Source organism: Leptopilina heterotoma, unplaced genomic scaffold (assembly GCF_015476425.1).
Source record: "Leptopilina heterotoma isolate Lh14 unplaced genomic scaffold, ASM1547642v1 Lhet_24, whole genome shotgun sequence".
Taxonomy (NCBI): Eukaryota; Metazoa; Arthropoda; class Insecta; order Hymenoptera; family Figitidae; genus Leptopilina; species Leptopilina heterotoma.
Window position 1 is genome coordinate 3,689,701 of NW_025110956.1, and position 15,675 is coordinate 3,705,375.

At 27.3% G+C, this 15,675-nt stretch overlaps 2 protein-coding genes across 3 annotated transcripts; one reads left to right on the plus strand and one right to left on the minus strand.

The window, feature by feature from the left end:
* Positions 1-621: 621 nt before the first annotated feature.
* LOC122502927 (translation machinery-associated protein 7 homolog) lies at positions 622-4,646 on the minus strand. 2 transcript variants are annotated; one of them, XM_043613276.1, is made up of 2 exons: positions 4,472-4,646; positions 622-968 (listed from the first exon to the last, which is right to left on the minus strand). In XM_043613276.1, exon 2 carries the CDS (start codon positions 965-967, stop codon positions 773-775), a length of 195 nt encoding a protein of 64 aa, XP_043469211.1. In that variant the 5' UTR covers position 968; positions 4,472-4,646; the 3' UTR covers positions 622-772. The 2 variants fall into 2 exon arrangements, with proteins under 2 accessions (XP_043469211.1, XP_043469212.1); XM_043613277.1 differs by lacking the exon at positions 4,472-4,646 and adding an exon at positions 2,503-2,636.
* Positions 4,647-5,799: 1,153 nt separating this feature from the next.
* LOC122502906 (phosducin-like protein) lies at positions 5,800-10,679 on the plus strand. The gene is made up of 3 exons (XM_043613233.1): positions 5,800-6,095; positions 9,009-9,423; positions 10,433-10,679. The coding sequence occupies exons 1-3, from the start codon at positions 5,928-5,930 to the stop codon at positions 10,663-10,665; spliced, it is 816 nt and encodes a 271-aa protein (XP_043469168.1). The 5' UTR covers positions 5,800-5,927; the 3' UTR covers positions 10,666-10,679.
* Positions 10,680-15,675: the final 4,996 nt, after the last annotated feature.

Consider the following 15,675-nt stretch of genomic DNA (forward strand, 5'->3'; position numbering starts at 1 on the left):
CAAAAGAATTTAATTATTTTCTAAAATTTTGATAAATCCTTCGAATAAAAAATTATTATTTTTATAAATAGTAAAATTTTTTGCAAAACTCCAATCACTTTTAATACAATTTCAATAAAATTTCATGAAAAATTCAGTTTTTTTTATATTTTAAATATTTTTCGAAAAAATTCTATTATTTTCTAAAATTTTTATAATCATCCTTCAAAACAATTCAATTATTTTCAAAATTTTTAATTAAAATTATTTAAAAAAAACTATTTATATTACCTATTTTTAAAATACTTAAAGAAATTCTTCAAAGAAATTTAAGTATCTACAAAAGCTCTAATAAAATTGTTGAAAAGAAATAAATTAGGATTTTAAAAAATTTTAATAAAATTCTTCGAAGGAATTCAATAATTTTTTAAAGTTTTAATAAAATTCTTTGCAAGAATTCAATGATTTTTAATACATTAATTTTAAAATTGAAAATATTTAAGAAAAAAAATGATTAAAAAAGTTAGAAAACAAAAAAGCAAACAACTAACTTTAAACTGTTGCGGTCGACACTCTTTAAATATATATTTTAGATTAAAATGTGCTTAATTATAAACTTTAAACGGTATAAGTATCACTTGATTGCAAAGATTTGAATACTTTTTATTTTCAAGAAGATTTTATTTACAAAAGACAACAATAGAAGAATCGAACAGGGGAGAGATGATAAAAAAATTGTTGTGTTATCAATTCTTTAAGAGATCATTGAATATATCAGTCTGAAATACATGCATCATTTTTTCCCTGATTTTTTTATCCCGCCAGTGACGAGAGGTCCCTTTTGCGCAGCTTTCTTTGCAGCATCTTGCATAGCCTTTTGTTGCTCCTTTTGCTTTTGTTTAAATGCTACATCTTGTTCGTCCAAATCTTTCGAATCTTTCTTTGGTGCCTTCAAGGGCTTCTTCTTTCCTCCTTCTCGACCAGACATTCTAGAATAAAATTATTTTTCGTTTCATTTCAACATCTTGTAAAGTTTACACATAAATCAATTCAACTGAAGCATGTAATTAACAAAACAAGCAAAAGTGTCTTCTTAATAAAACACGATTCAAAAATAGAGAAAATTTATCTTGCTACTATAAATCCAATCTCAATAAGTAATTTCTGTGCTTACAAATAAAAACCAATCAATAGTTATTTTTGTTTCTAACATTTTGATAATGTTAATTTTAATATTTCAGTTGACTGACTCTTTTCAAAATAATTGAGTTTTTAAAAAATATAAAAAAGTAAATTTAAAAAAATTTTAATTTACTTTATTCGAGGGTATGTAATTAAATCTTAAAAAATTATGATAAAACAATTCGAAAAATTAGTTTTTTATAAATAAAATATTGTAATGTAATTTTTCGAAAATAATTGAATTTCTAAAAAGAATTTTTGTACACTTTAAAAAAAAACTATAATTAATTTTTTGAAGAATTTTAATTAAAAATTTAGAACATGATTTTTTTCTCCAAAATATTAAAAATAATATTCTAAAATGTTCTTTTTTTATGTATTTGAATTTTCAGAAATATATAATGGAAAATACTGTAAATATTGAATTTTAAGAAATTAGAAGCTAATTTTCACTTGTAAATTTAGATTTAAAGATTTTTCATTAAACTTTTTTGATAATTTAATTATTTTCAAAATTTTAAATTAAAACTCTTCAAAAGTTGAATTTCAGAAATTGTAACAAAATACTTGAAAAAAATTAATTATTTTAATTAAATTTTACAAAATTTCCATTATTTGAAATGATTTTTATTATAATTATATAGGAAAGGAATTTATCATTCGGCATTAATTTATTTTTATTATAGTTATATTTGAAAAATTTAATTATTTTAAAAAATTATTCAAAAATAAGTTTTGAAAGATTTGTTTACTTATTTTTCGCACTATAAAAATTGAAATAATTTGCATTTTATACTAAAAAAATATGGTAGGTATTGCAATATTTAGAAGAAAAGTCAAAAAAATTGCAATTTTTGAAAATCAATAGAAAAAAGTTTCGATTTTATTTTGTTTTCCTGACATTTCAAATTTAAAATCAAATATGAACAATTTTGTATAATTAAATAATTTTTTTTCTTCTTTATGAAAAAAAAATATTTTTTTAATTTTTAAAAACAAATAAGAAATTTCAGAAATATTTCATTAAAAATCGATCTTGAGAAATCGACGAGCAATTTTATAAGTTTATAATTAAACTCAAGATTTCCTGGATTATTCTTATTTTTATTAAATTGAGACGTTTCAATACCGACATCGGTGTCCTCTTCAGTCAAATTACATTTAAAATTCAGTTGTTATAAAGAAGAAAATTTTTGTTTCAACAGAATTTTAAATGTAATTTGACTGAAGAGGACACAGACGTCGGTGTTGAAATGTCTCAATTTAAAAAAATACGAACATTCCAGGAAATCTTGAGTTTAATTATAAATTATAATACATACATATAACTGGATGACTCACAAAAAAATAATTTTAGAAAAAGTTGGAAATTTTATAAGTCTTCATTTGAAAAAATGTATTAAACTTAGAAATAATATTGTTTTTAAGTGACAGAGTGAAAGTCCCAGTTCGGTACACTTTTATTTCAACAATAACAACAATGAAAAAATTATTTGCTTAAGGCGGTGTCAAAGTCGATTGGATTTTTGCATTGAGCTTCAATGGAAAAATCGCATCGACTTTGACACCGCCTTAAGGGGATTCCACATACCGACAATGCAGATCAAAAATGGTTAAAAATCTGCAACGACCGTTTCTTGAAAAATATAAGGAATTATGACCTATAAATTTGTGAAAGTCATTTTTTATTATAAATACATAGGATGAGTATTTTATTTGTTGTAATTTTAAAAAAAAAATATATTGTTAGAAAATTAAATATGGTCAGTTTCCAAGAGCCCAAACTGCAACGACCTTTTCTTGAAAACAACAAAACAAAATAATTTTTCCATTTAACAAAGTTAATTTTAATAAAAAATACACATAATAAGATTCATTACATATGAAAACAACAATAAAAAACTTTAATTTATGTAAACTGTTTTGTATAGCAATTTACAACAAGAAGAACACATATGACAGCTTTTAGTAGTTCATAGAACCAAGAGATGGCGCCAAAGGTTCCAAAACTGACCAATTTTGATTATTTTTAGCTTTAAATTAGCAACAATAAAATATAATGTTTTCTTTTCGAGTAAAAATTCATTAGTGATGAAAGACACACAATGAGAGACATTTATTTTGTTCAAATTGATAAGAAAAGTTAATGCTAGTAAATTAAATATCAAGTGCCACCGAACAGCTGTCACATATACACTTTACAAAAAATAAAGTTTTTATTTATTCCTGAATGGCAAATGAGTCTCATCCTCCGTATTTTCCTACAAAATTAAATTTCCCAAATGGAAAAATTATTTTGTTTCGTTGTTTTCGAGAAATGGTCGTTGCAGTTTGAGCTAGTAGTCAAAGATGTGTTACAGGGAAACTGCCCATATTTAACTTTCTAACGATAATTTTTTTCAAATAATTACAACAAATAAAATACTCATCCAGTGTATTCATGATAAAAAATGAGTTTTCCAAATTTATAGGTAATAATATCTTATATTTTCTAAGAAACGGTCGTTGCAGATTTTTAATCATTTTAGATCTGCAATGTCGATAAGTGGGATCCCCTTAAATCTGTTTAGGTAAACTAATAATTTTACTCCAAGATAACAATATTTTTAATTTAAAAAAAAATTAATTTACATTACTATAAAAAAAATCTTAAAAAATGGACAGCTACAGAGATATCCACAGTAAAATAAAAATTTTATTTCAAGGGATTGCTGTTGTTTTTATCAAGGTATTTAGGGAAATTGAATAGAATAATATTTGAGTCTTCTCGGCTTTGTAATATTGACAAAAATACATAAAAAAATGTTCTCTCCTTCAAAAATACAAAATAAAATAGATGAGAATTGATTTACTTCCTCCATTTTGAGTTCATATTAAACATTGGAATAGAAATGAATTGACAATAGAAAATATTTTCTTTAATAAAAAAAAAATACAAAATGTAAATTGAAAGCAATATATTTTCTTAAAAATACTTTCTAATGCACTGTAAATAAAAAAAAGGTTTACAGGAGCTTACAATAACATTTATATTCATCTGATTAATGTAATGTTTAAACACTTTTCAATAAGATCGTTTCTATACTGCAACTATTATAATAATAAAACAGAATTTATTGTAATAGACATAGATTTTGATCACCAAAAACTACAATTCTAATTATTGGTTATTTTTTTAAGTAATAATTTTGAAATTATTTTATATGTATAATTATACCATTTAATTGGGAAGAAATGTTTTAAGTAAGATGAAAATCATTCAATATTTTAAAAATATATACATATACATAAAACATACAATTAACCTTACTTGTACTTAAAAGTTCTGAGGAATTGAGTGTAGTAGATAAAGGTTTCACTTCACCTTAACTATTAAAAATATTTGTATGGAATAATTTTAACTTTTTATAATAATGTACAACATTAAAGCGGTAAAAAATCAACTGTATACAAGAAAACCTCGTTTTTCATAAACCATAGAATTAACATTTAAAAGATCGTACACTCTTCCCAAAGCAGAATAATGGCGCACTCACACCTTTAAGTCCAACGCACAATAGGTTCGCGAAAGAGACGCATGAGATAGACAAGGACACAAATATACCTCTGTCCTTTTCTAACTCATGCTTTGCGTTCGCGAACGACTTTCGCGAACCTATTGTGCTTAGGCCTTTAGTAACTGCCTGCCTGTTGCAGGTGCAGGTATCTTGATTCAGGGTGCGATCCCATGTGAGCAGAATACGTCGACCGAAAGCAGAAAATTATGAGAGTGAAAAGAACAACAATATCTACCTATCTCTTTTGCACTCATGATTTTCTGCTTTCGGTCGACGTATTCTGCTCACATGGGATTGCACCCTCATGGTAGGCTGTTTAAAGGCCAACGCAGAATAGAATCTTTAGGGTGGAGTCCCATGACAGCGTTTTGCGTTGCGTCGTAATGGGAGAGAAAAAGACGCAAATATACGTTTGCTGCATTCTCTCTCATTACAAGGCAACGCAAAACGCTGCCATGGGACTGCGGCCTTAAAGTCGGTTCTACAATGGGCACGTCGGACGTGGTCGTCTGACGTGCCGTGCTGACGTCACCCATGCTATTCAAATGGGTGACGTCAGCACGGCACGTCAGACGTCCACGTCCGACGTGCCCATTGTAGAACCGACTTAAAGGCGAGAACAGAATAGCCTACGTGAACGTGTAACGTGCTGACGTCACAATGTTATTCAAATGGGTCACGTGACCACGTTAACGTACACGTTTTCATAGGCATTCTGTTCTCGCCTTAACCGGAACCGCAATCGTAAGCGTAACCGTAAGAATGAGTTAAAGAAGGATAGGTAATATTAACGTAACAATGCTAAGTATATTGTTTCGTTACGTTTTCGTTCCGTTCAAGAGTGCTATTGTTGACTCAACCTTAGAGAAGGAATATATATGTATAAATAAATAATATAATATATTGTTTATCCTTCTCTAACCCATTCTAACGCTTACGATTACGGTTCGAATTAAGTTTCTATTCTGCGTTGGGCCTAATCCGCTGCCATGGTGACTGCACCCTTAGGATGCAGTTCATTATTTATTGTGAACGCAACCTAACTGGTGCCGGGTGCGGCACCCTCTTCCAGTGTGGACTCAACTTAATAAGTTAGTATCACAATAAAATGAAAATAAACATTTAAATGACAGGATCTTGTAATCAACAGAGAAAATGCTAGAGTACATTTTGTAACTTCTGCAGTGAAAATATAAAAGAAAATAGATAATGGCTACATTGGAAGATAAAATATTGGGTGAACGGAGTGAATATTATTGCAGCAGCTCCAGTGATGAGGAGACTGAAACTGAAAATGTTATGTCTGAATGCAGCATTCCAAAACCATCAAAATGGGACGGCATGTCTTGTAACACTGGACCAAAAGGAGTATTACGGGTAAGACTTCCTGCTATGTATTCATTTCGTTTCAAAATTAATATATCGGATATCGCTTTAGATGAATTGAATTTTTTCCACTCTTGTGAGGCTAATTTCGAGGTTTGGTATATAGCGGGAACCCTAAAACTGACAGAAGCCTTTTCGGATATTTAAAAACTATCATTTATGTCATGGAACTCAAGTTATTAACGTTTTTGAAGATGCAAAAAGCGAACAATTTTTTCGTTTTTTTAAACCAACAAGCAAATAGTTTTTGATAAAAAGAACTTAATTATTATTTCCATTAGATTCTAAACAGATTTTCAATCTAATTGGGACGAAGAAGACAATAGTTAATAACTTAATAATAATTTCAGTTTCGTACTATGTTGCACAAAAATTACATTATAGTGAAAAAGTTTAAATTGGATTTGGAATATTGTTTAAAAGTACAATAACTATTCAATAGTGAATATATATAGTAATAAATATTGGGGATTACTATAAATGCAAATGTTAATAATAATAAATAAATAATACAAATTTTTTTAGAAAGATAAAAGACTTTAATTAACTAGACTAGGTTTAATTTTTAAATAATTTCCAATACAATATAACATTTATACAGATAAATCAATTTGTATTGATGCAATGAATTTTATTTTATAATACTTAAATTCAAAATTTGTATTATTAATTATTTAAAATAAATGCCTATGAAATTTAAAAAATTTACTGTTTTTATTTATGCATTATTATTTTATTGGGAAAAATGAAATTATTGCAAATTTTTCCCTTTTTAAAAAAAAATTAAAACTTTGTAACAAAAATTGTAATTTAGAAATAGAAATCATACCAATTTTTTTCATTTCTTTCGAATAAGAAAATAAAGTTTTGTTAAAAATTGTTCTTTATATCAAATCAAAATTATGCATATTTTTGTCATTATATTTACACAAAATTGGAATATTTTAAAAATATAACGAAATAGAAAATATACCCATTTTGCATATTTTTTGTCTATCAATCACAATTTTGTTCATAAAAATATAATTTTGTTTTAGAAAATAAAGAAAAATATTTGCATAATTCCTTTTTTTGAATCACGAGTTTTATACAAAATTCTATGTTTTTTTAAAAACAAGGAACAAAATTTATTATTAAACCTTTCTTGGTAACAATTTTATTATTTTTTCTTGCTTACTATACTAAGACCAATTTTATGAAAAATAATATTCAATAATTAATTTATTGATAACTTTGAAAATAATTAGTTGATTAAAAATTTTAATTGTAAAGGTTCGAGTGTAAGAGAAAAATTATTTTCAACTTTTGATGTATTTATAAGTGTCAAAAATGTTTGTTCAAATTCAAAAAATTTAATCATTTCAATTAATTAAATTATCTAAAATTATTTTTTAATAAATAAGGGCCTTAATGCAAGACAATTCTAATTCATTCTCCAATTCAAGATAATGCTATCTCAAAATCCAATGCAATTAATGTTTAAAATTTTTTATTAAGCGGACTTTCTCAGGGGCGTATCCAGGGGGGGGGGTTCAACCCCCCCTCCCCCAAATTTTGGAAAAACATATGTTAAAGCCTAAATTTTATTCTGAGTACACCTCTTATCAAATTCCATTAACCCCCCCCCCCCGAAACTTTTTTTTGGCTACGCCCCTGGACTTTCTTGTGCAGTATTGGTAAAGAAACACATTTTTAAACTCTTATTGTGAAAAATAGTTATTGCAAAAATAACTAAAAAAAAGTATTTTTAGTTCATTTTCGCAACTGTATACTGTATAGGCACCTTTTGGTGCCTTTTTTTCGGGGAGACAGTTTCCGGGCAACCTATTTTCATAAATTAAAGATTCAAAAGGCATTATTTCTATAAGAGTTTTTTCTAGACAACAAAACTCAAAAACAATTTTTTAAAAATGTTTTGCAATTTTTTATACACATTTTTCTAAAAAAATCGAAAAAATGCTGTGCTTTTGGGTCAATTTACCCCCGTAGAAAATGTGAAATTTTAGAGGTTCGTTGTCTAGTTTATTAGATAAAGAATCGAATGGTTTTTGGTTTTTTAAAATCGGTTCAGTAGATTTCAAAAGACGAGTGCAAAGTTTGCTGCTCTGAGCGAAGCGTGGGCAGCAAACTTTGCACTCGTCGGAAAACAGCTTTTTTCTGTACTTGTTGCACACAGAAACTTTGTGCTAATAAATAAATCTAATCAATAAATGGAAGGAAAGTACACTTTCCTGCACACTTTTAAATGTACAGAAATTGACCACTTTGTGCTGCATTTATGTTAAAGAAAAGTAGCTCTTTTCCAGCAGGTGTTGCACAATAGTATATTGTGCAACAAGTACAGAAAGAAGCTGTCTTCCGACGAGTGCAAAGTTTGCTGTCCCGAGCGAAGCGAGGGCAGCAATTTGCACGAAGTTGGAAAATCTTCTTTCGTACGTGTTGCACACAGTACTTTGTGCAACACCTTTTGGTTTTGATAAAAAATCTGTTTGGAAACGCTAGTTGACGCCAACATACGTACTGTTTAGCAGGGTTTGAAACGTATGTTACCGCACGTAATATACGTGGTTTTCTACGCGTATATTACTGTAAAAAACAGGTATTCTACAAATAGAAAACAAATACCTATGTATATCACCAAAAAAACCCAAAAGTTTAAGAACTTTGCCGCACTAGTGCAGCAAAGTACTGTTTTGCGCCTACTTTACAGGCATGCAAAGTATTACTTTCCTTACAGGTGTTGCATAAAATAAATTGCTTTACTCCCTGTTATCTAAAAGCGCCATTTTTGTGCCTGTGGAATAAAAAATATTTTTCATTTGAAAATGCTTCTTATATTAACCAAGTCGTAGTTCATGTTTGTTAATTTTATGATAATGATATCACTTTTATGTTTTAAAATAGGACTGGGAACGATTTAGGGAGTTAGAAGAAAATAAAAAAAGCACTGATGCACTAAGGCAGAAAGAATTAATAGAGAAGATCAGTATGACTTGTGGCAGTTTAATGGATAAAGACAAAGAGAATGATTTGGAAACTGACCCTGAACTTTTAGATTTATTGTCAGATGATTACTTGTTAGAGTACCAGACTCAACAAATGATTGAAATGTTTAAAAGAATTGAGAATTTACGTTTTGGTGAAGTTATTCATTTGTCAAATACCGACGAATTTCTGGCTGCGATTGATAATGAGAACAAGTTTGTCACTGTTATTATTCACATTTATGAAAAAAATGTCGCAGGATGTGAGGCTATGAATGGAAGTTTAATAAATTTGGCCAAGGAGTACCCATTTGTTAAATTTTGCAAAATTTTAGGTAAGTGACTTGCAATTTTTAAACTAATTATAAAATATCGAACAAGTGCGAGTTTAACTTTAAATTACATTTTAATCAATCTGAATCCAGTTTCCTATGTTTTTTTTCAAAATTTACTCGTAAAAATACACAAGAAATCACACTTCTTATTTGCTCAGGTCTAAAATTGAAAAATTTAATGCTGGTGACCAGTTTTTATCGAAATTTTCCATTTTTCGGGAAATAATAGGTTTTAATCAATTTCAATCGAGTTTGCTAAATAGTGCAACGTATTACTAACATATTGCAAATATATATTTATTATAACTACCTTGTGACACATTGTAAAAAAGGGTGTGAAAATTTAACTCCTCTAAGAGTTAATTTGAACAGTAAAATATGGCAGCTAGACCATATTGGGATCTTCATACTAGATCATGAATAATAATTTTTGAAACTAAAAGGCCCATTTTTAATTTTTTTAGCAACATTCTAGAGTTTAATAAAAATATCTAATTAAAAGCGTATGTATGTTTTAATTTTGAATCGATTTGAATGAGGTGATTTTTCAAATTATTCAAATTGACTCAATCCGTTTTTCAATACCTATTTCAAAAGCAAAAAAGGGCATTTTGAAATTTTCTGTTTTCTAAAAAAACGCCAGCTTTCGTTTTCAATAATTTACTTCAAAATTATATTGATCGCTTATAGTGAAAGTAGCCAATTAAGTATCAATTTTAAAAATATTCAAAAATTAAATTCGCCAATGAAAAGAGCGTTAAAAAGTCTTTCAGAAATATTTTTTACATTTTTTCATTACATACATTAACAAAAAAAAAAAAAAAAATACAAAAGTAGACGGTGTCTAGATTTGAGTCTCGCTATAGCGAAACTTATAAAATTGACTCCCCTCTTTTTTTCTCACTACTTTCGTAATACATATATCAAGCCCTACATTGCACTTAAGCTTTGAAGAAAAGTAATGACAGAAGAAAATATTTTAAGTGTAAAATATAACATTTCTTTTCAGGATCTACCCTTAACGTCAGTAGGCATTTCAAGAAAGATGGCATTCCAGCTTTACTGGCATATAAAAACGGCCAAGTTATAGGAAATTTTGTTCATGTTTCTGATAGTTTGGGTGAAGATTTTTTTGCTGAAGATGTGGCCGCATTCTTAACAGAACATGGTTTACTTAACGACAAAAAATGTAAACCGCTTATTATTTCCAGCGATAAAAGTAAAGAGCCTAAAAATAAATAAATTTTTAAAAACTATTATTGAATTTTATTTAAAATTAAAAGAAATTCTTATTCCAAAAATAAAGAAATTGGGTAAGTGTTTGTCTTTAATTTGAAGATAGGTTTACTTAAAAACTGTATGGGAACTCGACTGAACATGAACCTCTTTTTATGAGGCGTAAAATTCAACTGAAATACATAGGTATATGTGAAGAATATTCTATACTAAGATCCAAACTCACGTACTCTTCATTTAACAATTTCAAATTTTTCATTAAAAATGGGAAACATTAATCATGAAAATTAAAAAAACACATTAAAAATGGTTCCTTATAATTTTTTGTCAGACTATCAAATTAACTATGTTCAAAATTTGAAAAAAATTCTCGTAAAAATCTCAATTATCTTTATAAATAATCTCTTAATTCCTACGGAAAATCCTGTTCCAAAAATAAGATTAACCCTCTGCCTACGCTAACTTATCCCCACTCTAGCGCTTTTGAATGTAATTCAAGTCCCCACCAGGCGACCGAATTGTCGTTTTTTGTCGATAACGATCACTTGCGTAGGCAGCAGGTTAAAAATAGAAAAAAAATAAATAATAATAATAAATAAATATTGTGCAAATATTTTTCTTCTTTTTCTAAAATAAAATAATATTTTTGTTAAAAAAATTGTGATTCATAAACAAAAATAATGCAAAATCAATTTTCTACTTCTTAATGACAGTTGTTTAATAATTTTGTAATTTTGTTTAGAAGTAAAAAACAAAAATCTGCATAATTTCAATCTGACAAAACATAATATTTAACAAAATTTTAGTCTTTTAATGAAAAGAAGTGAAACAAAATTGTGATGATTTCTATTTGTCATTACAATTTTGAATTATAAAATAAAAATAATTATAACATAATAATATAATATACAATCTATCTAAAGTTAACAAAAAACAAAAGTATAAACAAAAGACAACTTCAGAGTGTGAGGGACAGAAAAAGTGAATGAATAAAAGAACATTCAAATCATTATAGTTAATAGGTTAAAAATGATAAAAAAATAGGACTTAGAAATGTATTTTTATATACTCTATAAGATATACTCTATAAGAAAAGAAAAAGAACAGATTTTAACAAATTATTTAAGTTGGATGAAGCTTGGGAGCTAAACTGCCAATCTAGGCTTCCACGAATTATTTTGTTGTTTTCCCAAAGAATATTTGTCAAAACTTTGTTTATTTTATCATTACAAGTATTTTAAACATTTTGCTTCAGCACAGTCCAATTTTTTCAAATTCATTTTTTATATCATTTGGTGTTTGTATGTAGATACTTTCTTTATGTGGGTCTGATCGTGCAAACTAAAAGAACCATTAAATCAATAATATTATTAAATTATAAAGTAACTTTACTTATAAATAATAATTTTTAAAAATTTAGTATAGAAGTAAGAGTCAATAGCCGATTGTCAAGCGAAAAAGTATTATTATACTATCCAGCCAGTAAAGAGAAGAAAAACGTAAAAAAAATTTGAAATATTTGATTTTTGAAAAGTTTTATTTTATAAAGTATGAAAAATGCATAAAACCTTAGATAATCATTAATTGGAAACTAATTCAAACTGAGTCCTTAATAAATTAAATGGTGAAATATATGTTACCTCTATTACAATTTCTTTAAGGATTTCTGAACGTTTTACTAAGTCAGCTACTTTTGAGCTTAGTCTTGTAACATTTTCAGTTATCATCAGTTCTTCATCAACATCGTCGTGAATCTGTGAAAATACTAATTTAAATATCCTAACGAATGGAATTTAGTAGAAATCCATAGTGCTCATATACTTCCGGTTTGATCAAGTAACACTATGTTAAACTCGGATTTTGTAAAAAGTATCTATGTTTAGAGAAAAATTTCTTGGAAAATGAGCTTCCAATATACTCTTAATCCGTACCACAGCATGATAATATTATTCTTACCTGTTTTGCAATTTCTTTGACGTTGAAGCGAATATAAGTTAGCGTTTGGTAAGACTTGTTAATCTAAGAAAAATAGAAAATTTTTGTTTAATGATTAGAAACATCTAATGTCATTTTAAGATATAACGTGCAAGGTATAATTATACGCCCCGAGAAAACGTACCACACGGCATCGAACATTTTCTAAAAGTTGAAATTAACTTGACTGCAATCTTCGGAATCTTTAGTTGCGAAGCTCATTAAGGTTGAAGGGGTTGAAGTAATTCTTTAAATTTAGACTGTTTTTCAGTGTTTGACGCGAGAGTTGACTGAACATTGCTTGAAGGTTTAAAATTTCTAGAACCCTCATGCAATGTTCAGTCAACTTTTACGTCAAACACTGAAAAACAGCGGACATTTAAAGAATCACTGCTGGTTACATGAGCTTCACGGCAATTTCAACTGTCAAACTGTCAAGAAATTTTCGGTGTTGTGTAGGATATGTATGAAGCATACAATTTTTGGACATATTTGTAAGTTTAAAAATAATAGTACACAAAGAGGATGAGTTCTCAATAAATACAATTGATGTTTAAGTCTCCATTACATTTGAGGCTCTGGATCATAAAAGGGCACTTTCAGCGTTGGTTTTAAATGCTAAAAATGTCCTTTTAAGATTCGGAGCCTCATTTAAAACAATTAATAAAAACCTAGTTTATTATACACAAATTTACCAAATGGTTTTCTTTTGATATCTCTTCCAGTAATGCAGAATGGGCTCTAATCAGTTTGTAGAACTGTAAAAATGTAAAACATTGTATTATTTTTTACTGTAATGTATTGCAGTGAGTTAAAAAACGGTCATAAAAATTCCTATATCATTTTTTTCTTTTGACTAGTTTTTAAAAATGTTTTTGGACAGTAATTATATGATGCTAAGGAACATTTTAAAGCTAGAAAAAAAATCGATTTTTTTGAAATCCTTGACCAGAAAGTCTTCTTAATTTTTTGCATTGCAGTAATCTCTATTGTTTAGGTCATATCAAAAATATTAAAATTTACTTTGTTGCAAACATTAGGTTTTACATTAAATGAAGGACTCGTTACAAACGCAACGCCTACTTCTCAACTTCTAAAATAAAATATTAGTTGTCGTTTTGTGCATTAATGGTTTGTTTAATCAAAGTCAAAATAAAAATGTTCTTATTCTATTATGTAATTTAAACATTTATAATTATACAAAATGCGTTTAGAATGTCTAATTTAATGCACAGTTAACAAAAATAAATTAGTGATTATAATATTTTATTTTATATCACATTCAAATTCAATCAGAATTGTATTTGAAATAAGTAAATAAATGTTTACTAATTTTCTGTAAAAATGACAAACCACAGAAATGAAATGTGTTATAATTTTTTTTAGATTTTTTTCTGAAATAATTTCAAATTAAAATTTCCGCTGCAAGAAATAATCATGCAGCGATTCTATAATAATTATAATATAAGTATCAGTAGAGTAAAAATTAATTTCTTGATAACTGAAGTAACATCTTTTAAATGTAAGGTTAGTACACATAATTTAAAACATGCAAACCTATATACCTTCATCAATTTTCAAAATAATAAATTAAGATAACATTAAAAATCTGAAGCTTTAACTGATACTATTTAAAGATTACTTACTCTTAAAAAAAAGGAAATGGCAAGCGCAACGTTCGCAAAAACCAAAACAATGCTGTTCATCATTTCTATTTAATTTTTCTTAAAACCACTAAAGTATATAAACTTAAATTTTCTTATAAATGAAAGTTAATAAAATTTCCCTAATAACATTCGATATTTTTTCTAGTATGGGTGTAAGAAATTTAATATAAAATTAAATCGTTGTAGAAATTGAAAAGTCATATTATAAAACTAACCCACATTTGCAAACTAGTTTTTAAAAACAAAGAAGTCTCTTCACATTCACAAAGTGATGTTAAGCAATGTCTACAATAATAAACGTATTTAGATATTCATGGCAATTTATTTGAGTTACTTTCGTTTGCTTTTTGCTTAAAAATACTAAGTCATTAATAAACATCTTTATTTAGTTAAAAAATCATTGGCCAATACCAATAAAGACAGACAGATTAAGGTACTACTACACTTTAGAAGGCTCTTAAAAGACCAAATTTAAAAAAATTTTTTCTCAGATCTTTTATTATAAATATTTAAAAAACTTTTTTGCCTATATTAGTACACATTTGGAGAATAAAAATAATGGTTTGTTTTTAATTTTTATTTAATATCATAATCTGCAGACAGCATTCAGATCGAAACTCCAAAAACTTAGTTGTCCAATTGCGGACAGTTTATCTCAAGATTGACAAATCGGAAACAAAAAATCCAAATTGCTTTTTAAAAAGGAAGGTGTCTTGCATAGAAATCTACCACCAATAATGAAAAATCGACTAAAATAAAAAAATAGCAGATGTTTCAATAATTTGTTTAAAAATACACTATGTTTTTCAGTATTTTTCTAGTCTGCAAAAATGTTTTTTTTTAATTTTTTGACCATTTTCTGGTAAATTGTCACACAGGACATGCTAACAAACAAAACGAGTTATCATTTATTAAAATCGGTTCAGTAGATTCAGAGATAAACTGTCCGCAATTTGAGAAAACGTTATTTTGAGAAAAACGCGTTTAAACCTTATATATGTATCGTTAGAGGCCATCCATAAATTACCTAAATTCTTTTGCAAATTAAAACCCCACCATTTTTTTTATTTCAGACACTGTTACATACATTAGCACCAATGTTTCTACTGGTCGTAACAAAAAGCTGGACCCCACCATCCCCTTAAAGACTTACTTAATTTGTCAATGACTTTTTACATTAATTGAATATTTTTTGAAAAATTTACTTTCATTTTTTACAATTGGTTATAAATACTTTAGGAGGTGTTTTCTGAAGGCATAAGGAGCTAAAAAATACAATAAAAAAAAATAAAATTTTTTTAAATTCTAAAGTGTAGTAGTACCTTAAAGAATGTTTGTATTGTAGTTTTGAATTAGGTTGTCCAGGAGTTCATTA

Coding starts and splice junctions, on each gene's coding strand:
- LOC122502906 (XM_043613233.1), top strand. CDS start 5,928: ATGGCTACATTGGAAGATAAAATATTGGGTGAACGGAGTGAATATTAT. Junction 6,096..9,008: donor GACCAAAAGGAGTATTACGG/GTAAGACTTCCT, acceptor GTTTTAAAATAG/GACTGGGAACGATTTAGGGA. Junction 9,424..10,432: donor TAAATTTTGCAAAATTTTAG/GTAAGTGACTTG, acceptor ATTTCTTTTCAG/GATCTACCCTTAACGTCAGT.
- LOC122502927 (XM_043613276.1), bottom strand. CDS start 967: ATGTCTGGTCGAGAAGGAGGAAAGAAGAAGCCCTTGAAGGCACCAAAG.